The sequence below is a fragment of the Micropterus dolomieu genome, linkage group LG10 (assembly GCF_021292245.1).
Source record: "Micropterus dolomieu isolate WLL.071019.BEF.003 ecotype Adirondacks linkage group LG10, ASM2129224v1, whole genome shotgun sequence".
Classification (NCBI taxonomy): Eukaryota; Metazoa; Chordata; class Actinopteri; order Centrarchiformes; family Centrarchidae; genus Micropterus; species Micropterus dolomieu.
In genome coordinates this window covers 3305970-3326772 of record NC_060159.1, presented here as the reverse complement: position 1 = coordinate 3326772, position 20803 = coordinate 3305970, and the positions used below count along the sequence as shown (strand labels likewise).

The 20803-nt window shown below is 41.5% G+C and overlaps 3 protein-coding genes across 4 annotated transcripts in view; 1 reads left to right on the top strand and 2 right to left on the bottom strand.

Annotated features, from left to right (window-relative positions):
* Positions 1-888: 888 nt before the first annotated feature.
* Positions 889-5823, top strand: ccn6 (cellular communication network factor 6). Of its 2 annotated transcripts, none has more exons than XM_046060858.1 (5): positions 889-915; positions 2143-2419; positions 3923-4159; positions 4840-5012; positions 5105-5823. In XM_046060858.1, exons 1-5 carry the CDS (start codon positions 889-891, stop codon positions 5381-5383), a joined length of 993 nt encoding a protein of 330 aa, XP_045916814.1. In that variant the 3' UTR covers positions 5384-5823. The 2 variants fall into 2 exon arrangements, with proteins under 2 accessions (XP_045916814.1, XP_045916813.1); XM_046060857.1 differs by having other exon boundaries at positions 4819-5012.
* On the bottom strand, positions 5562-14094 carry tube1 (tubulin, epsilon 1). The gene is made up of 12 exons (XM_046060856.1): positions 13935-14094; positions 13653-13726; positions 12922-12974; positions 12777-12831; positions 12414-12529; positions 11185-11306; positions 10626-10813; positions 10345-10517; positions 9706-9846; positions 7804-7944; positions 6554-6728; positions 5562-6066 (listed from the first exon to the last, which is right to left on the bottom strand). Exons 1-12 carry the CDS (start codon positions 13957-13959, stop codon positions 5908-5910), a joined length of 1422 nt encoding a protein of 473 aa, XP_045916812.1. The 5' UTR covers positions 13960-14094; the 3' UTR covers positions 5562-5907.
* An 830-nt stretch (positions 14095-14924) lies between these two features.
* Positions 14925-20803, bottom strand: part of lama4 (laminin, alpha 4) — a 37279-nt gene continuing 31400 nt past the window's right edge. The window contains exons 31-40 of the mRNA XM_046060387.1: positions 20223-20387; positions 19392-19545; positions 19084-19277; positions 18764-18953; positions 18509-18664; positions 17731-17890; positions 17119-17246; positions 16904-16997; positions 15591-15710; positions 14925-15506 (exon numbers count right to left, since the gene is read on the bottom strand). Coding sequence (XP_045916343.1) covers positions 15361-15506; positions 15591-15710; positions 16904-16997; positions 17119-17246; positions 17731-17890; positions 18509-18664; positions 18764-18953; positions 19084-19277; positions 19392-19545; positions 20223-20387 — 1507 coding nt within the window. The 3' untranslated portion in view covers positions 14925-15360. The remainder of the gene's footprint in view (positions 15507-15590; positions 15711-16903; positions 16998-17118; positions 17247-17730; positions 17891-18508; positions 18665-18763; positions 18954-19083; positions 19278-19391; positions 19546-20222; positions 20388-20803) is intronic.

The window sequence follows — 20803 nt, the reverse complement described above, 5'->3', positions numbered from 1 at the left end:
CTACTAGGTATGAAAGTAATCTGTAAATGACAATGCCATGATGACATTTTAGAGGGCTTTTATTAAGAAATTCAACATCTGACCTCATCAACGTCAGGGTACTGTCTGAACGACATGGTCTGTTATCATTTAGAAGTGAAAATGGGCTATGTAATCGGGACGTTATGTTTTAATATCATTCTAAATTTAGAGACGTATGATGACAACCAGACGAAGACTGAACAAAACTGACAACAATTTATTCAAGAGCAAACAAGCAGGGTGGAGCACAACCAGGTGAAACACATCAGGCAATCAGTACAGGGAAAATACATACACAAATGGCCTTTCTGAGACTAGACCCTCACTACTTCCACTCTATCATGTACTCTGGTCGGAGACCCACACAGCCAAATAGAGTTCCCTTAACGCGTAGGTTATAAATACAGCAGCCAACTTTCGGATGAACTTCCCTCTCCCTGACGTAAATACGGCCTGATTTACTGCGTGATAATGCTGCACTCACTGCTCTCATTCGTGTATCAAACAAACAACAGCAGTGTTAAGAAAAAGTAATTAAAACAGATAAAATGTGCAAAGATTCTATTCTTTTTCTTTAATGCCTTTGTTGCTTTTTACATGATACCCCTGTTTATCATTTTATGTTCTTTTGTTTTGGCTGAAGATTTTCGTACGGAATAAATAAGAATAAAAATAACAGTTGTGTCGTCTATCAGGCAAGAGCATTTTTTATTAAACACAGTATAACCTTTAGGCTATGTTATTAACCTGTGTGGTGATATAGAAATGTTAGTGTAGTATCGGAATTTAACAATCCCACATGCGATATATCAGCGGTCGCCAGTCGTTATGCGTGAACTAGTCAAAGACGCATCGCTAACCCTCCGCATGAACGCGCAAACAGAGTGGAAGCAGGTAGTGAGTGGGAGCAGCCAGTACTTTCGGAAAGGCCCACACACACACACACACACACACACACACACACACACAGGCAGCGAGATACATGGGTGACAGATCTGGTAATCAAGCAGACAGGACACTGGGCTGGAACAAACATCCAACAAAGACAAGATCTAACAGAAAACAGCACACAATGGATCATTTTTTCTCATTCGCATGTATCTATTATACGGGCAAATGCATGTGAAATACTCTGTTTAGCAACGCATCACCTGTCCTGAACCCATCGCGCTGCCTTTTTTCTTCTTCTTGTGTTATTATTTTTAGTTGTTTTACTGTTACCGAGCTGTCTACATGCTGCCACCGGCTTTAACGGAAGGGAACGTAACAAACAGCAGGTATAATTGAACAGGAGATTTACAGGGAAATATCTTTAAGGGAGGACACCAAGAGAGAACGGCAAAATGTGGGAGAAGCCCGGGGAAAACAAGAGGGTTGACAGGTATGAACGTTAGAGTGGTAGCTAGCTAGCTAATTGCTGAAAAAACTCCAGGTACTCCAAGCACGACTTGACTACTCCCAACTATCCCCTAACGCCTGCCCCCTTAAATATATACGCCAATCAAACACAAGAAACCTGAAATGGACATGAACGCCTCTAACCCGTGTGTGACATGATTTTAGATCCCTTGGTACAACGGGGACCAATTTAAGTGCGACACACAACAAAAATCAACGCTGATCTGCTGTTAGGTACCATAAAAATGATGTTATATGGTGATATCGTACCGAATACCTTTACCTGCCAATGTAGCGGGTAGCCTTCCAGCATTTAGCCGCCAAATGGAAAATCTACCCGCATTTGACGCTTGAAGGGTGTTAATTTCCAGACAGGCACAGGAGGACGTGGAGTGGCCCGGTGCACTGCGGACGGTCGGTGATCCATGATGATACAAAACAATAGAAATGAGTGGCAAACATAGCATATTGTCAGTATTTTAGAGACCCCCCCAGATTTCACAAATAATTTTTTCAGGGAAGCTTGTGCCTTATTAAGAGGAGCCAAGCCCCCCCTGGCTCCCCCGTAATTTGCACCCTGTGAAACCCGTTAGGTTCAGCTTTCTAAAGCTATCAGACTTTTGCATCTAATAAAAGAAATGACTGAATAATGAGTATAAAATGGTAAAAAAAACTGTATCGCAAAAGGACATTTAAAATGGATCTTTCCTCCTCCTCACCCAGTACTTCAGCAGGGCTCAGAACAATGGGCAGCTGGCTCCTCGAGACGGACGGGCTGTGGCCGAGAGGCGGCAGTTCTGCCAGTGGCCCTGCAAGTGTCGGGAAAGACTTCCTTGTGCCCCGGGGGTGAGCTCTGTCCTAGACGGGTGCGGCTGCTGCAAGAGCTGTGCCAGGCAGATCGGAGAGTCGTGCAACGAGAGGGATGTCTGTGACCCGCACAAGAGCATGTACTGCGACTTCTCAGCTGACCACCCAAGATACGAGGTTGGAGTGTGTGCATGTGAGTGACTCCAATCTTTTCTTGATTAGTGATGAGAGGGAAGGTCAAAGGAACAGGGGTGCTAAAAGTATTCATACTAATCCGCAAAACCCATTGGTTTATGTTGGCTGTGATGTTCACGCACACTCCCAAACCTCTTGCCTACTGATTCTGAAGCATGCACAGCAACAACACCTCAGCTAACGAAATGGAGTCCGCTAACACAAAAGAAACAACCACTTCCCAGCACAACACAGACTTTCATACAAACTCCACGTAAGGATAAAAAACAACAAAAAGTCAGATCAACATCAGGCAATAACCTGGGTTAACATCAGAGAGGCATTTGAGTCGGTAGAGACCTCCGCTTTGTTTTGGATATAAAAACTGACCCAGATTTGGCTTTCAGCCTATTCGACAGGTAAACTAACATTACTGCATAGCATGTGAAATATATTGTGATTTTGTATTTAAGTTGCCTCAAGTTAGATAGCGTTAGCTTGCCGGCTAACGCCAACCACTGGATAAGTTGAACATACTAAAATTGTACGGCTTGCCACATTACAACCAGCGTACTAGCTTATGGTGTAACAGTAAAAAGATAATGTGGAATGGTTTGTTTCTAAAACCAAAAGCAGCACGGTAGATTAGCATGGATCGGTCGTGGTTTGCCTCGTAACGTTCAATTTAGATTTATTGCCATTTTACAGATAATCAGGTACACAGCTTCTTCACCGTCTCAGACACTGTAACTTATGCAACATAACAGCTCAGGATAACAACACAGTGGAAGACCCATTCAAAACATTACTTACTAGGTATAACTGTTATACTTAAGTGTGGCAACAATCTCATTATAGAATTCAGTTTAGCTCACTGTCCGTTTTTGTAATCCCCTGCCCCTAGAAGTTGGCCAATCAGAGTCAATCAAGTGGGCTTTCAGGCAGAGGGTCTTAAAGAGACGGGAGCTAAAACAAAAGTGTTTAGACAGAGGGTGAATAGAGGTGCTGAAGCAACAGACAGGTTGAGAAAAATGTTTTTAAATAAATTCTAAGAGAAATCTTAAAATACACGAATCTGAAAATAATTATTCTATGGCACCTTTAAAGACTTTATTCAGCTTATGTGCGTAACTACAGGAATTATGCAACTGACTGTGAAACAAAAGCACTTTATATATAAATACAGGATATGTACCATTTCCAAATTTCATTGTAGATTTTTTTTGTAAAGAAATTGCCAGAATTTATTTAAATCTAGTGCTTCTTTTGTCATTCTCATAATGAACTGTTGAATACTATTATATATGTCTAACTGCAACATGTCGATTAATATTACTTTTAAGTGACAATTCTGAATAATTAATATACTGTCAAATATATTAAAAGTTCTTGGATCATCACAAAAACATTTACATTAATGTAACATTATGTTACATTATGTAAAAACCTTACACAGCTTAAGAGAGATATGTTGCTTGCATGAGTGATGAACAGAGCCTTAATGTTTCCCTGACACTTTCAGACATGATGGCCGTGGGCTGTGACCTGAATGGGGCCCACTATGAGAACGGAGAAGCTTTCCAGCCCAGCCCACTCTATAAGTGCACATGCATTGCTGGAGCCATCGGCTGTACCCCTGCTTTCATCGAGAAGCCTGCCGGTCTCTTAGGCCCTGCCCCGCTGATGGGCAGCATGCCAGCCGGCCTTCGCAGTGGCCAGAGCCCAAAGAAGCACCAGCAGGACACTACCTACATGTCAGGTGTGTGTTTGTAGAGTAAAACTGTGAAAAGAGGGCACGCCTGTCTGGCCAGGAATGCTAATTGCTGTCAAAGTTAGCTCGATGTGAAGGGGAGTGGGCCTTTCATTACTCTGGTGGTGTAAGTGGAGGGAGCAGTGAGGCCAGCTGTGGTCAGACTGCCCCACCGGGGAAAACAGAAAGATGGATGGTTCCTGTTATAAACAGGAGGGAGAATTCACTTTTTATTAAAAGCACCAAAGATTCTACACTGATGTACCTGTGTAGTTTGCTTGCTTGCCATGAAATCTATCTATACCAGGATGTGTCGGATTGAGGAAAACGCTAATTTAATATGTCACTGTGGAAAAACAGAACACGTGGCTTTGATTTTAAAATTCAAGAGCTGACATTCAGAGGAAAATGTCAATGAAAAGCTACAAAATCGCAGTGTATCTACAGTACTCAAAACTCATGTACATACAGCTTAAAGAAAACATTTAGAATTTTAGGACCTTTACAACTGCTAGCAGAAAATGAGCTTCCCATGTGTGTAAGAACAGGGATTTGGGGTATGTTGGTAGATTCTGATCTGTGCTCTGCTTTGCTGTGCGGTGGCACACAGACTAGTTCTTTGTGTAGGGTGTTGTTGACACAGTGCCCTTTAACTGTAATACTGAAAGCTTACAGGGATCCTCCTTTAGCCTGGAAGAAGAACTGTCTGATCCAGACCACCCCCTGGAGCCCCTGCTCCAAAACCTGCGGCCTAGGCATCTCTGTGCGTGTCAACAACGACAACAGCAAATGTGAGATGAGGAAGGACAGACGCCTGTGTCTGCTGCGACCGTGCGAGAAGAGTGTGATGAAGAGTGTTAAGGTGACAAGTCCGTCAGATTTTATTCAAGTGTTGACATAGTTTTAAATAAAATCTAAATATTTACTAATAAAATTACTGTTTTCCCCTCACAGGTGCCAAAGGGAAAGACGTGCCGGCCTAAATTCCAAGCAAAGAAATTGGAGAAGCTGACACTCTCAGGCTGTACTAGTACCAAGAAGTTTAAGCCCACGTACTGCGGTGTCTGCACAGACAAGCGCTGCTGTGTCCCCAACAAGTCACGCATGATCAAGGTCAACTTCACGTGCAAGGGAGGCTCCATAGAGTGGAAGATGCAGTGGATAATGTCATGCGTGTGCCAGAGGAAGTGCAATGATCCAGGTGACATGTTTTCTGACCTGCGGTTACTCTAAATGATCCCTCCAAGAAGTCCAGAGACAGTCACAGGATACGAGCCCTGCTGTGGCAGACTAAGGACTGAAAGTTATGCATACTTAGGTTACTAAGTTCTCCTCACAGTAAAACAAGCTGAAACTGCAAAACCTCATTTTATAAGAATGGCTGAAATCATTAAATAAATGAAAATATAGGTTTTTAGTTATGATAAAAGCGTTTATGAATCTTACGTGCAAGAACAACAAAGACTGTGGCCAGTGCAGTAGCTGTAACAGCAGATGTCGACTCATTAACAGTACCTCACAATGCTATGAACAGGGAGCCTAAACAATGCCAAGTCAGGTCATACTACAGGTTTAAATAAACTCTTCCATTCTTTTTACAAGTTCCTGCTTTTTTTTTGTTGATAAATTAGACAATATTCATATATATAAGTTATAAAAGTATAGACAAAAGATTTGGTTGTGTGAATTCATTTGGAACAATAATCATTGCTATGCAAGCAGACAGACAGAAAACAGATCTACAATAGAGGGGAACTTCATCTGGCTACGCTGAGTCTGGGTGCGTCAGGCATGAGTCTCCCCTTGGTGGCATCCAGATGGTGGTACTCTTCAATCAGTGAGCTGAGAGAGTTGATGGCCTCTGAGAAGAAGCTCTGCTCCATCCCTTCTACATGCAGGTAGTGGTGTAAGTGAGCCTTTGAAAAAACAGAGACAGAGCACAATGTTAAGTAATTAAGTCTAACATAACAAAACAATACATAAACAAAATTATTTTAATCCGATTTAGATTCCTCTGTCTTTAAAGGAATGACAGAATACATTTGGGGGAGCAAAATTTCTTTTGGGATGTAGTCCGACCCAACCACAACTTTATTTTTTATATACTCACGAAAAGAGAGTAGGGGGCACATTAAAGGTGGTGTATTTAGTTTTGGTGTTGATATTCCAGGTTTGGAATGATGCCACGTTTTGTGCAAAAGTCACGAAAGGCCTGTCCCAAATATAGGCAGGTTGAGTTCTGTCACTGTCATTAGCCTACATTAAATGTATGTCTCTTTGCATTCCAAGCCTGTAAAATTAAACAACTTGAAATTAACCTAAATGAAAAAGGAATTAATCTTTCTCTAAAAAATAAAATAATAGGCTGGTCAGAAATGTTATTAAATTTTTTTTAACATGCACCTTCTTCCTGTAGAGCTTGGTAAAGCGTTCTCTCAACTCCATGAATGTGGGCTTCACACAGGTGTTGTTGGCCAGGGCTAACAGGGAGTGGGAGTGACCCACAGGAGGCACTGAACACAGACCAGTCTTCCAGCCTTCCTGGTTCCACGAGACAAAGGGCAGCGAAGGCTTGAGTCTAGAACAGGGAGGAAACGACACATCAAGTACTGCAGAAAGGATTCATATGGTTAAAAGGGTTACGGGGCACCTAACAGGACATTTAACATTTAATGTATGAAAAAATCTACATGAGTCCTCGTTACAATTAAAACAGCACCATTTGTAATATTATTTGCAATATGCTATCAAGGAGAAATAATGGTAATGACAGAGTGACCCATGAGACTGCAACTGAGGACTATTTTCATTATTCATTTGTTGATTCTTTTTAAGTTAACCAATTAATGAGGTTAATAAAATGTCAGGAAATAGTGAAAACTATCCTGCAGTTCCCCAGATTCCAAATGTCTTGTTTCCAATGATATAAAATAGAGAAAAGTAGCAAATCTTCATATATGAGCAGCTGCACTGCAAAAACTAAACTAAATTATCTTAATTGAAAGCAAAACATGTTTTTTGTCTGACAAGATATTTCTTCTTACCGGGCAGCGTTTATGTTTCAAGTTTTTTTGTCCTTAAGTAGCAATGAAGTGAAATATTCCTGTTCTGTTGGCAGATAATGTTGCTTACTTTAAGTAATATTTCCCCTATTTTAATGCTTTTCCCCCTTGTTTTTGAGAGCTCACTTTTTGCAGTGTGGAAGCAACCATGGCAAACGATTCATCTCATAATTAATTAATTGATTCATTTTTTCGTCAGCACCTACAAAAATTCACAGGACGAAAACATCCTGTTAAATTATAATTTTTCTGAATGAAAAAAAAAAGGCAGAGATAACCAACCGCAAAATATGCTGCAGTATGATGCACATTTTGTGCCTTTCCTTCTCCTTTACACTATAAATATTTGCTCTTACAGCAGCTTCAGTTCAAGTTTGAAAACGTGCCACATGAGAATCCACTCTTGAGGGAGAGCAGAGGAGAGGTGGGTGCTCAATGGACCAGTCATGAATCATTGCTGACGGTGCTGAATGGGGGTACTACTTGGGAGAGTGAGCGTGAAGGTCATTTCTGGGCCAGCTTGGTCGAGTGAACTGACTCGTTGGCTGTTTTGCTGCAGAAAGAGACTGAGTGGAAGGATGGCGCTCTGACCTCTCAATGTTCCTGCGGAGGTCGGACACCTGCACATTTCCCCTGACCATGAGGGCGCAGGCCAGGTAGAGGCTGTGCTTCGGGTCGGCTCGGATTAGCTGGTGGTCTTTGCTGAAGGCATCACTGAACATCTGATCCAGTCTAGAGTGCACAGTTAGGAGATGGAAATGAAGATTCACGCCATGTTACAACAAAAAACGATCCTGACAAATAGCAGCCTTTGAGAATTGCCTGTTCAGAACATAATGTCTCTATTGACGGGCTATGGTAACTGAAATGGCCGTGTTGGGATTTCAGGTACAGTTGAGTTAGACTTGGGGCCCAAGGGGCTAATGTTTGAGAAAGACATGTTGTACCTTTATTTATCCAGGCAGGTTCTGCTGAGCAGGCAAGATATTTTTAAGCAACACGTTGCTCTGCATTCACACATACAGTCACATATATTCACCTCTGGGAGTTGGCCCAGCACAACCACCACCTCTTTTTGACCGATGAGCACGTCCTCTGGAGCAGATGAGGTCTGTATGCCTCACATAAGGCCACATTCATGGCAGTTGTTGCAGGGGAGGAGGTAGGAGGGTGGGTGGTGGCTCAGATGCTTGTTGTTTGTTTCCACCATCACACTCGATAACATGAAAGCCTCCTTTGTGGTCTTTGAAAATCTTTTGCCTCTTGTTTACTTTTTGGTACTGATCAGAGCAAAAAGTCATCAAATTTAAATTAACACTGAAAAAGAAAAAATGCAAAAGGAGCTCATCTACTGAGCCCACTTTTTATCATCTCTCACAGTTAAAATGTGTTTGAAAAAAACTAGAGATCATATCACATTGGTCAAATCAATATTGTTATTTGTACTGTGACTCTAGTTTTAACAGTAAAAAGTTATGCGTTATGTTCTCATGCACCAATGGCTTGGAACAGACTTTCTTTACAAATAAGAGAAGTTTCCTACAGATAGTTAAAAGAAGCAGCTCAAGACCTACTTTATGCTTCTGCTTTTAACTGATTAAACACACTTTATTTATGTATTTATTTGATTTTATAGCCCTGTCTAATTCCAGTTTTAATACCTGTGTTTTGAGCATGTGGCGTTTGTGCATGCTGCTGTATTTGCTACTTATTTAAGTGCTTGTGAAGGTAAAGCACTTTGAGCTGCATTTATGTATGAAAGGTGCAAATAGAGACATTTATATCATCATTTTACCTACCCTATCTGCAATACGTTAAGTCCTTCTCCTACATGACCAGAAATATTTTATCATTATGTTCCAAGTGACAGTTTAAAGGTGTGGTGTGCGATTTTCATCCAATGCACGTCTTTTTGTCCAAAGGCAGTGTTTTGGTATTTGTACAAAGCCCTGGCTCTCAAACAAACAAAGAGGCTCAAGCCACACCACGCTATTCCAGCCATGATTTGTGTGTCAGTACATAAATGACTCGCCCACAGACATTCAGCTTACTTTCCATTTCGCCAAAACATGCTGTTTTGATGTCAGCTATAGCAGCTAGAGAGTTGTATTGCATCGCAGTCTGGAGCTGGTGTGCTGGCTCTGGGGCCGCCTCGTCCCCTCTGCATGTTAGGTTGTGGGTTAGCGTAAAGCTATCTTACATTAGTTACATTAATTGCTGTGTCGTTGTTCACTCTATATCATGGTATTTATCATGGTGTTGGATTTCTCCAGAAGCGCTTACCCCACCTTTAAGTAACACTGTTAATAACTACACACTTTTAATCACTGAGGTCATTACTGAAGGGGGTTACCTTCTTATTCAACACTACAGTCAACGTGAGATTCGTGTTGAGAGGATGATGGAGTTCACATGAGCTCAATATCTGGAGCTCTGCGGGGGACCAAACAACTGTGAGGTTAAAATAGCTGCAGTGACAGCCAGACAGCAGACCTTCTGGTGGGGACACTGACATCTGCCAGTGTGTAGAGAGGGGTGAGGCTGGGCACCAGGTAGTGTAAATGAGGGAAGGGGACCAGATTCATGGCAATCTCATTCAGATCCATGTTGAGAGATCCCTCAAAACGAGCTGAGCTGCAACAAAGAAAACACAAGGTGACACACAAGCAACATTTAGAGGCAGTGACAAACAGATGACATGATACTGATTTAGCAAGAAAAAGGCAGTTTTATAATGAGATACTGTGTAATGCTCAATTATTTAGTATTTACTAGTGGAACAATGCACATATACAAACTGCCTCTCTCACAAATATTTAAACTTCAGGCAACTCACAAAGTTCACTCACTCACACTGGAAACTACAGATAAAATTAAAGAAAACATTGAAATAAATGTGCAAGGACACAGTGGGGACAAACAGATAGTGACCTAGCACCAGAACATTCTATTTAGCCAGCTTCTAAAATAAATGTATATAAAAAGGTTTAAAAATAAAATGGCTTCAAAATAAAGACTTAAAAATACAGTAAAAAAATAATGGGAGCATGTCCAGTAATAAAATGAATATTCTGAGACAGGTTCTTTAAGCAGACGCGGTCTACTGTATATGAGCAAAGAGTGACACTATACCTGGTAATATTGAGCAACAGGTTAGCCACAATGTTATTCATGGCATCAAAGGGCTTCTCTGCCCCACTGAGCCCGCCCTGCCCAGAGATGATGGTGCTGTCTCTATTGATCATCGAGCCTGGCCTTCCACCGTGAGACATATGTTTGATCTTGTTCACGATGTCCACCAACGACTGGAGGAGGAGAAGTGAGGGCGAACAGAAACTGATGATTTTTGTTGGTACAGAGATGTTTGCAGAGAAAGAGAGAGAGAAAACTTAAACATTTACAAAAGCACAGACCTGATTTTCCACAGGCAGGACACAGTCGGCGTGCTCTGTGAGCTCTCTCATGGCCAGAACGCTGTTGTAGGGAGAGGTGATGACATCGTCCTCAGCAGACGGATAAATGGAGGTGACAATTCGACACACCTCAGGGAACTCCTCCTCCAGCAGGCTCAGGACTCTGGTCCCCAGGCCAGAACCAGTACCTCAAATTCAAAAATCAATGAATTTTCTTTATGCTGTAAGCTGATTTCTTTGACATCATGTAAAGCATTCCCCCAGAGAAAAAAGATTTTTTTGAGCATGTAATGTATAATTATTATATAGTTTAGTATTTCTTAAATTGAGACACATAAATACTAGGTAGAAAAATGGTCAGTCCAAATGATTAGGAAGCAGTATCTCGTATCACTAACACATTAACCGCCAACACATCACATTACCAAATAAAGGCTGAACATGATATGAATGACTGGAAAAGCATCCACACACACCCGTCTTTGCAAGAGAGGCAAACTGTTCTTCCAGCATCAGTGTTTCCATGCATGGATGGGGTCAAACTGTCTTTGTGTCTCACCTCCTCCCATAGAGTGAATAAGAAAAAAGCACTGCAGACAGTCACAGTGTTCTGCTGCCTTCCTCAGTGTATCCACTATCTGCTCCCTGTAGGCTGAGCCATATGTCATGTGTCCAACTGCCCTGGAGAACAAGACGCAGATTAATGAGGGGTTGTCAATATTTTGCCCATCCCTGTACAGCTCTTTCATATTGTAGGAAGGCAGGGGTTTGAGGGAAGCATTACAAAATCTAAATATGAAGTCATGCTCTCAAACTGAAAGACCACACTCTTGAATAAAGATAGGAAAGTAATCCCATACGCGTTCTACTTACTATGATAATTGTTATGTAACAATATACCAAGGCAAATTCCTTGCATGTGGAAACCTACTTGGCAATAAACCTGATTCTGTTAAGTTCATATACATTGAGAAGTGTTATGTGTAAATGGTGCAAACTTTAGAAAAGAGGTGAAAAAAAATAGAGCATAGATTTAGAATGTCTTGGAGGCTAGAGGCAAAAACATTAAATCACTCTTCATGAAAGTGAAAATTTCCACATGAAGAACAAACAAAAAACAAATTTAAATGTTGCAGTGCAGTGTCAGCTCTGTAAATGAGTTTGTCAAAGTAGAGACTACATTTTTCACACTCCTTGAGTTGACGTGGCATGTGCAGGATTTTCCGCAGGCACTGGCCTGTCCAATAATTTAAAGTCCGTGCTAAAAGGCAGTTTTCTTCCTTTTAGCACTTCCTTTCTAACCCTTCTGCACGTAAACTTCAGAATGAGAGGCAGGACAAGGCATTACTTAAGGGGAAATATGTATGATGTGATAGGCACTGCTCTAACATAACTCACTGCAAAGACGCATTGCTTCCTTTTACAATGGCTGTCAGGCTTAAACCTATAGAGGGAACATTCACACCAGCCCTGTCAAGAAGCACTGCTGACCTTTCTCGCAAATTATAATATGTAGCCTTGAGAAAGGGCAAAGTAGGAAAAGCCTCTACTCATCTTTTGTAATGCTGTTATACTCTTGGGTATTTTAAATGCAGAGGCTGTATAAGATAGCAAGTTTTAATTCATCCAGCCAAGGACAAATGCAATCCAATTACATTGGTTTAATCCCTGAACACAACACCATTAGAACTGATGTAACGTTTGAATGGAAAAGATGATGGTTTTCAACAGTTGCTAACAGATATGTGAGCTTGTGAGCCGACATCCTGTGGCTAGTCCATCTCTTACCAGTTGTTGCCGGAACCTGACACGTCTGTGAGGAGCTGAGTGCTGTCGAACACTTCTCTCAATGGGCCCTGCAGGATCTCATTGACCACACCCTCCTCCATGTCCACCAGCACCGCCTGTGGATTCAGATATGTGAGTATGGGGCCAGCACATATATTTTATTGCCATTTCACGCAGAGCACATGCCTTTAATGCCCTGCCGTCATTCCATAAATCCTCTTTGTAATTCTAACCAGTGGATGCCAACCGTTTCATAACGCAGAATCCAACGCTGACCTTGACACTGACTCTTAAATAAGCTGTTACCCCCTGTGAAGGCCAGAAGAAAAAAAAATGTCAAGCTGTTTTCTGGGTAGAACTTACCCTGGCCTTCAGATGTTGGATTCTCCCACCAACACAGGTTCCCCTGTCACTTTTCCTGGAAAAGCACAGCAAAAAAAAAAAATTAAGGTTACAAAGGACTTTTTTTTGACCGCTGTATGTATGCATATATGAATGATGTGATTACCTCGAGTCCACATTTCTGAAAAAGCTACTGAGAGCCTCATCATACAATCCTTTCTGAATAGGACAAAATACAGGATATTAGGGGTGCCCTTAAAAGCCATACTATGTGATAAAATGTCTGTTTTTGTAAGATGAGTAAGGTCACAAGTAATGGCTTGCCTTAAAGGATAATTCAGGTTTATTAATACATTTTCTAAGTTCTGACCATCATTCCTATCCATCAGACTTCATTATAGCAATGGAGTTGTGTTCCCAGTTCTCAATTATTGTGGTGAGCACAATGTTATCATAACTGATAAGCAAAGGCCCCCCAAAAACTATAAAAATAAGTTGAAATAAACTGGAATTATCCTTTACATCATGCATCGCAAGGGTTAAACGGACTAGGTCAACAAGGATTTGATTTGACTCAGTTTCAAGTTTTAATCAGTTAGTGGGTGATTCAACAGAGCTTAAAAAGAGCTAAAAATATTATTATTAAGTGCTATAGTATATACTTATAATAGTATATTATATATACGTATTATAAGTGTAAATCAATTTAATACATGTGCAATAATCTGATTAAGACAGCAACTATCATCTATATTATATAAACATTTAGTAACAGCACCATTGTTAATCTTGGCAGAGGAGGCACGTGTGGAGGTGAACATGGGTTAGAAGTGAGAGCACCTGGAGCGTGGAACGTCAACAGAGTGCCTTTGATGCATTGTGTGTTTTAGGACTTACTTTATTGACATGGGCATGTTCTCGCAAAGCAAGATCCCAAAACCTGCAGCCAACCTGGTTGCCACACTGTCCAACTGTAGAACACGATGTAAAAGTTTAGATGACTGAGGTTAGTGACGTGTCAACGACCGCAACAAGCTGAGAAGTTATATTTAAGTTATGAACATTCACCCAGCCTATCAGAAGACAGGAAATGACAGCTAACGTTAGCCGTTAGCTCGTTTCTGGATGCGTTACGTTATGTTACTTCAGTTCAATGAGCTGCACTCGAGTTAAACTCACCTTGGACAATAACAGACTGTGTCATGGCGGCAGCAACACACAGACCCTTTCATAACGCTGCCCTCATACTTAACATCTGTCCGCAGCTGTCCGTTACAACGACTTTTTGAAAAGACTACTGAACGCGACTCGCGCCTCCACTGTGTTTGGTCGAGTGCTGATGACGTATTACCATGGAAACGGCGTGTTTGGCTCACCAGGGGCGAGTTCAGGTTCAATCTCCAAACGATTTGCAACGGTTTGTCATTCATCATTGCTGTGCCTACTAGGCTATCTCACCTCTTTATCCGTCCAAATAAATATGAGATACGACGTAGTCATCAGTTTATTACAGACAAACGTTTACTAGAAGAGATATTTAGTTAAAACCGGTCAACACTTTAGAAGAACCATCACTCTGATTTGGTTGTATTATGATGGTTAAGTTACTATTGCTAATGACACTAATATCGATTTGGCGACACATTGCGCTAGGACCAATAACTCAAGCAGATCAGTCATAAAAATACATTTTAACTGAAGAGATACTTTGTGTAAACATCACATCATATTACTTCCACGTTTCTCAGCTTCTCATCCTCATTTTGGTTGGGAAAATCCACCTAATACGCAATAGAGGGCAGTGTTTCCACATTTATCTCAAGTATAGTTTTAATAGACAAATAAATAATATATTAATTCTAGACAACAGGAATAAAAGGAACCACTTGAATAAGTCATTTCAAGTAAGTAGTTTGCTGTCCATCCTGGAAGCAGCTCAATTTGGGCGTCACTGGTGTCACAAAAGTCTACCCAACATTCAAAACCAAAAATAAAACCACAGTTCACTTTCTTTGTCAGCACAATACACAAATGGAAAATATGTGTAAGTTAGTTGTGTTTTCTATTTAAGACAAAACACAACATGCTTTTGTCATTTTCTAAAATAGGCTATTGCAATATCGACGTCTAAAATTCTGAAGATAAACAAGAAAAACAAACAAGCTTACGTGGATGTGAAATATCTTTTATTTATCAGAAATAAAACAGTATACAAAAAGGAGCTTGTACAAAAAAAAAATGTGCCATTGAAACGGAGAAAGTAAAGACCTACTACACAGGAATAATTGAAGTCTAAATCATGGATACACTCTGGATGGTTCAGAACCTGAAATCGGTTCATATTCTCATATACGGATGCGTTTCTTTTCTGGTTATTTTTAAATTTGGACAATTTGGTCATATTCTTGGCATGAGAGATTTTCTGTAAACCATTAAAAAAGAATTGACAAATTACAGTAAAAGACAGAAACAAGGACAAACATTTGACAAAGAGTGAACAGAAAAGTAACAATACTTCTCATAATGGTTATGTATTAAAGAAAGGTCATTTTTAATGTGTTTGGTCAGTGCTTCATTGGGGATAGTGATGGTGTGGACAGAAATGTTATGCTGCTGGGCAGGTTCCAACGCTGACCGCTCCACTGACCACAACAGCTTTGCTGAAGCTCACTGGGCTGTTATTGATGGTCAGGTTCCTCATACAGCCCACGTAGGACTTCCTGGTGGCGGTGTTCTCTGGGAGGAAAAGATCTGAGAGAAGGAGGGGTGCAGCACACGGTCAGAAAGGTGTAAGGGTAGTATAACAGGAGAACATCAACAATGTTTCTGGCTCACCTGGAGCTCCACCGATGAACACTGGCTTCCTGGCATGTGTGGAACTGGGGTTCAGAGGTCCCACCACATGGTTAACCTCAGAATCCACATCCAGCTGGACAACATTGGCATCCCGGATCACTAAGATCACGCAGGACAGAGAGCATCAGTTTAGCCAAAAAGTTCTACAGAATGAGATGCATCATGGGAAGTGTAGGATCTTCTGGAGCTTGACCCTTATTAGGGACTAAACATCAACATATCTTAGCCTTGCTTCAGGTTTGACTTTATTCTTCTTTTTTTAAATCAGTCTCTTGCGAATTCCCAAATTTTACGGAAGTGTAATACTAAATTGCTGGAGTACTTCTTGGGTGGTGGAGATGAAGTTAATTTTAATACTATATATTGTACCATAGTATCCAATACATAACCAACAGTATATGTATGGTATAAACTGAAAGGTTTACTGTTGGGTAGTTTAATCTGGAACCAGTTCTTATGTTTTCTATGTTTCTAATGTTTTCATGTTATGTTTGGCTTGCACCGTGGCAAAAACATGGCAGACACATCACACATCACTCATCCACCAGCAAAACTGAATAAAAAGAAACCAGTCCGTATGGACACAGGTTCAACGTAAATGTTGTCACTCCAGTTGTGACTTTATGTTGGTGCTTAGGAAAAGATCATGGACAGCTGCTGTGGAGATGTTCAGTGACAGTGAGCTGTTAGACCAAATAATTGCTTGAATCTCTGCCTAACAGCTGCAAAACTCAAAGTGACTTAAATGGTGTGAGAGATTAAATGCTCCACTGAACTTACAAAACTAAGCACTGTAAAACAGTGAATCTTTGCAATGACAGCATTTCATTCTTCTTGCAGAATGCTGTTGCAAAGCTTTTTAGGGGGTCTTTAAAAGATTAAAAAGTGACAGCAATCATGATGTCTTCACACTGGCTTCCCTAGCAACTAGTGCGGCTCACGACCCACCTGCTTAGTTGTGTCAGTATTTTAGTTGTGTGCTTACTGTGACGCACTGCTGTACATGGATGTCAGCTCTACAAAGGCGCTACATATACAGTATGTAAATACATTTTTACTTAACTTTTGCTGCGACATATTTGGTATAATTATTGTGTATATGCAGGTCCATTCAACAGCGTGACCTGTTCAGACTGGCAACAGATATTGACTCCAGTTAAAAAATATAGTGTGAAATGTCTATCAAGGACATGAGATCATAGCAATTGTTGACTTTTTTCAACTTTTCAGTTTACATGAATCTTTCATCATTACTTTTGTTGCCTTTTGAGTGTTACTTAGGAAATTCTCACCAGTGATTCTGTGCCAGTTGCCAGTACACAGACCCAGTCTGGGTGACACCTTTGTGAAGAATTCCTGAGACCCATCATTCACAAGAACCACCACCTGGAAACACAAACCAATATTGTGTCCATACTTTTTAACAGATTTTTGTTTGCATTTTTGATTAATATAACCTGTAGACTTCCTAAATGTGTATTTCTGAATAAGTGTACCAGTGACTTACTGCCCCTTGGTGAATATACATTGTGAAGTAGCTCTCTGCTGTGGGCACATGCAGTAGCACCCCAGATGCCACACGGGGGCGCACCTCTATCACTAGTTCAAACCTTAGCCCGAGCTCAAATGTTTCATCTGAGGGAGAGAAGCAGAGAGAACAAGATGAAGTGAGTACCTTTTTGCTGCATTAATCAGCCATGTTTGTCTGTGTGCACATGTGAATTTACTCGACTTATCAACAGCTACAGCTCAGTTCATAAGTTCTGTGGGGCCTTCACCTTCCACACATGCCCTGCACTCCCCCATCGGCAGAGACACAGTTTCACCACAGCTGCACTGAGGGTATCATGTTCCCTCACCCAAACCAAACTCTCTCTGTGCACAAGGGATGGTGAAAGACCAGAGGGGCTTGTGAGTTTTCCAAAAGGAAATCTAATGAGCCATGTAATATAACAGATGTTCAGCTGTCAGAGAGTTGCAGATCCTGCCAAATGACCGTGTTACATTTGCGCAAAGTCAAAACTTTGGATTAATGCAAAATGGAAAATTCCTTAGATTCAGTACGAGGATGGAGGAAAAATAAGGTGTTGTTTTCCTTTAAAAACTGCTAGAAATATACCCAGCATGACGTATCCTCCTTCCTCTGAGAAGTATGTTCCCGCCTCGGAGAGTCCCTCGAAGCATGGAGTGACTCCAAAAGTCTCTGCCATGGAGGACAGCCACTGCCCATCAAGCTGAAGGTCCTTCAAACAGCCGGTAAAGCTGTATACAGAGTTTCTCTAAGAGTACACACACGGAAACACATAACAGTAGCTTAAAAACACATTTCAGGGCTATTTTTTAGAAATCACAGGAAGGTAGATAGGTAGAGTAATGTAAAAATTCGAATAAAAAGAAACCCATTCTTCCTCTTACAAATAAAAAGTAGAACAAATAAGCAATAACACATGTTCTTGCTCAGTTAAACAAACTCAGGGTTTCTTCCACCTCAGTTAACTTATTCTGGTATGACCAGTATCTTACGGTGACTAATAGAAGCTAACTTTAGATAGACATGGCTGTATGGCTTTCAACAGTTTATGGGGAAAAAGCTTTGTACCAGCATCAAACGACACATGGACAAAGTTAGCGACTAGCCTGTGAACACAGTGGAGCATTCAGCTATCAATCAACTGATCCTGCTTTAAAAAAAAAACCACGATGCCTTTCTGTTCAGCTCTGAGGGGAAAGGGTCACAATGGTGGATTTCTGCTGTGTGTGGGAGGAGCACTGCTGGATGTCTGCTGGTGTGACAGTATAATGTTTCGAAAGACACCAGAGGGTTATCAGTTACAGAGATTTGTAAGAGGTGTATGTTTTTAACATTAAATCTCTTGCACATAAACTTTGACCCATACCTGAATATTTGTCTGGGCTCTCCCTGGAGGAACTCCTCCGACGTAGATGGGACTACTGACGTGCCAAGAGACGTTGCTTCCCCGAGCTCTGTCTTCCAACACTGTGAGCCCATCAATTATTAACCGCCCCATACTCCCATGACGGATAAAAACAACCTTCAGCCGGAGAAGAGAGGAGGTTGTCACTGTAGAAATTGTTGGCACATAACTGAACATGCACCCACCCATGCATACATAAGGACTGAGAGAACTTACATTGTGCCATCCACCATCGTTGTATCTCTCCTCGCTCTTGATTTTGACTCTTTGATCTGCTACGTTGAAGGTGTATACGAGCTTCCCGTGGGCCAGGAAGAGAGCCATGAAGTTGTCTTCTTGCTCATCAGATACATAAAAGATGAGGCCAAACGATGAGTGGGTTTTCAGGGACAAGGAGAAGTGGGACCTGGGAGGTGGTAGATGCAGTAAGTCGTGCGTGCAGACACAAAGAAAACCTTGAAAGAGTACATGTGCAGAGAGCTTTTGAACAGCCTTGACCTTGAGGTTACTTGTTAGGAGTTCTTCGCTTGCCATACCTCTCAGAAAGGGAGTCTGGGAGGTCTGTGTAGTGCTGCCTGCTGTTTGCGACGCCGCCATAGTGGAAAGCTTGGCGGGTTGCTCTGGGACTTGAGGAGAGGTAGCAGGGCTTGATGTTCAGCTCTGATGGCTCCTGGTCATCAGTCTTCAGTTCCATCAGGTCCAGAGGGAGGCTGGACTTCTCCCCGCTAACCTATGAGAGCATTTATTGAATGTCAGGATGGCTAAGATCATTGTAACCAAATGGAATATATCCCCAAAAAAGGCAGTTCATCAGGGTCTACTGAAGGCACTCTTATTGTTTTACCTTCTGTGACTGGCTCTGTTTGGTTCTAGACGTGGGTTCCCTGTGCCTTGACAGCAGAGCAGCAGGGGGGCGCTGGACTGGACAGTCCTGCAGGGAGGTATGGACGTTCTCTGTGTACCGCTGGAAGTCCTCAGGCTCAATGTCCCGGTCCTGTCTACAGTTAGAACAGTATTGCCGAGGGTTCAAGCTCTTTCTCTGTCTTACATTCTATCGACATTCATACCAATAAAGCAAAACAGAAATAGAAACTGAGCTGCAGAGATGCTCTCAACACACTAGATTGTCTCCATAGCAACACACTCCATGCAGTTTTATTTTCCTCACACAGAGGGAGACGGGGTAAAGCCTCCACACTAACCAGCGACTAGAGCCAAATACACAATTAGAAAGCTCTCACTTTTGCAGTCTGGTGAGATATGAAGGGGACAATTTGGCCTAGTATAACCTCAGAGGAGCCCAGCTTTCAGACTGTACATCTGATATAGCAAACTACATACTGTATATAGTGTAGGGAAATAAATAACAAGTGAGCAGGCAGGATGTAGCGACCACGGGGGAGTTTGATTGTATATTACAGTTGAAGCCATATTATCCTAGTGTGGATTTGTGTATTTCAAAAGTGAAACAGTAAACACTGATTTTTTTTACTACAGTCATTTGCATTTGTTAAGTAAAGGATTTAAACAGGCTGCTGAAAATGTAAGGCCCATCTACATTTCCTGGTTTTGAAATCTGGCCCAATTGCATTTGTGATTTATAACGGCCTGCTGTGGGATAATTTAGTTGCATCCCCTCTTCATAGGCTGTAGTACCTGTTCCGTTGTGATTTACCTGTTGATGTAGGCATAGCTGATACAGCCTGTGAAGTTCTTGAAGCTGCTACTTGGAGACCCTCCGTAGTAGAAGGTCTTTACAGCAGAACCTGATGAGGATCTTGTAGCTGATGACGGACGTTTCTTCTCCTGCTTGTCTTTGTCGTCCACCAACAGTGAATACCTAAGATGAACAGTTCAGACAGTCGTTCAATTTTTTAGTCACCAGTGCACCTTGATTTCTACCTACAGTAATTACAGTTACCCCCCCTCCACATATCCTGTATGGACTGGTGCATAGAGGATAACTTAACAAAGAAAACAAAAGAACAGATTTCAGGAAGAAGCAGGCCACCGGCCACTGTACATAAGCATTGACAGAGTGGAGAGAGTCTCCAGTTTTAGGTTCCTGGGTACCCACATCTCAGAGGATCTCCCATGGAGAATGAACACAAACTTACTGGTTAAAAAAGCACCACAGTGAATTTACTTAATTTAGTGAAGTTACTTTAGTTAATCTGTCACAAAGGCTTCTAGTATCATTGCTCCATAGAGTGACCACCGGATTTGCACACACCATTGATGGTCTTTCCTCCAACA

Bases quoted from the DNA above. Each gene is read 5' to 3' on its own strand.
- ccn6 (XM_046060857.1), top strand. From the start codon at position 889: ATGAACGCGCAAACAGAGTGGAAGCAG. The intron at 916-2,142 runs GTAGTGAGTGGG...CTCCTCACCCAG, and splicing joins CGCAAACAGAGTGGAAGCAG to TACTTCAGCAGGGCTCAGAA. The intron at 5,013-5,104 runs GTGACAAGTCCG...TTCCCCTCACAG, and splicing joins GTGTGATGAAGAGTGTTAAG to GTGCCAAAGGGAAAGACGTG.
- tube1 (XM_046060856.1), bottom strand. From the start codon at position 13,959: ATGACACAGTCTGTTATTGTCCAAG. The intron at 12,832-12,921 runs GTAATCACATCA...GTGCTTTTCCAG, and splicing joins TTCAGAAATGTGGACTCGAG to GAAAAGTGACAGGGGAACCT. The intron at 12,530-12,776 runs GTAAGTTCTACC...CTGAATCCACAG, and splicing joins TCCAACATCTGAAGGCCAGG to GCGGTGCTGGTGGACATGGA.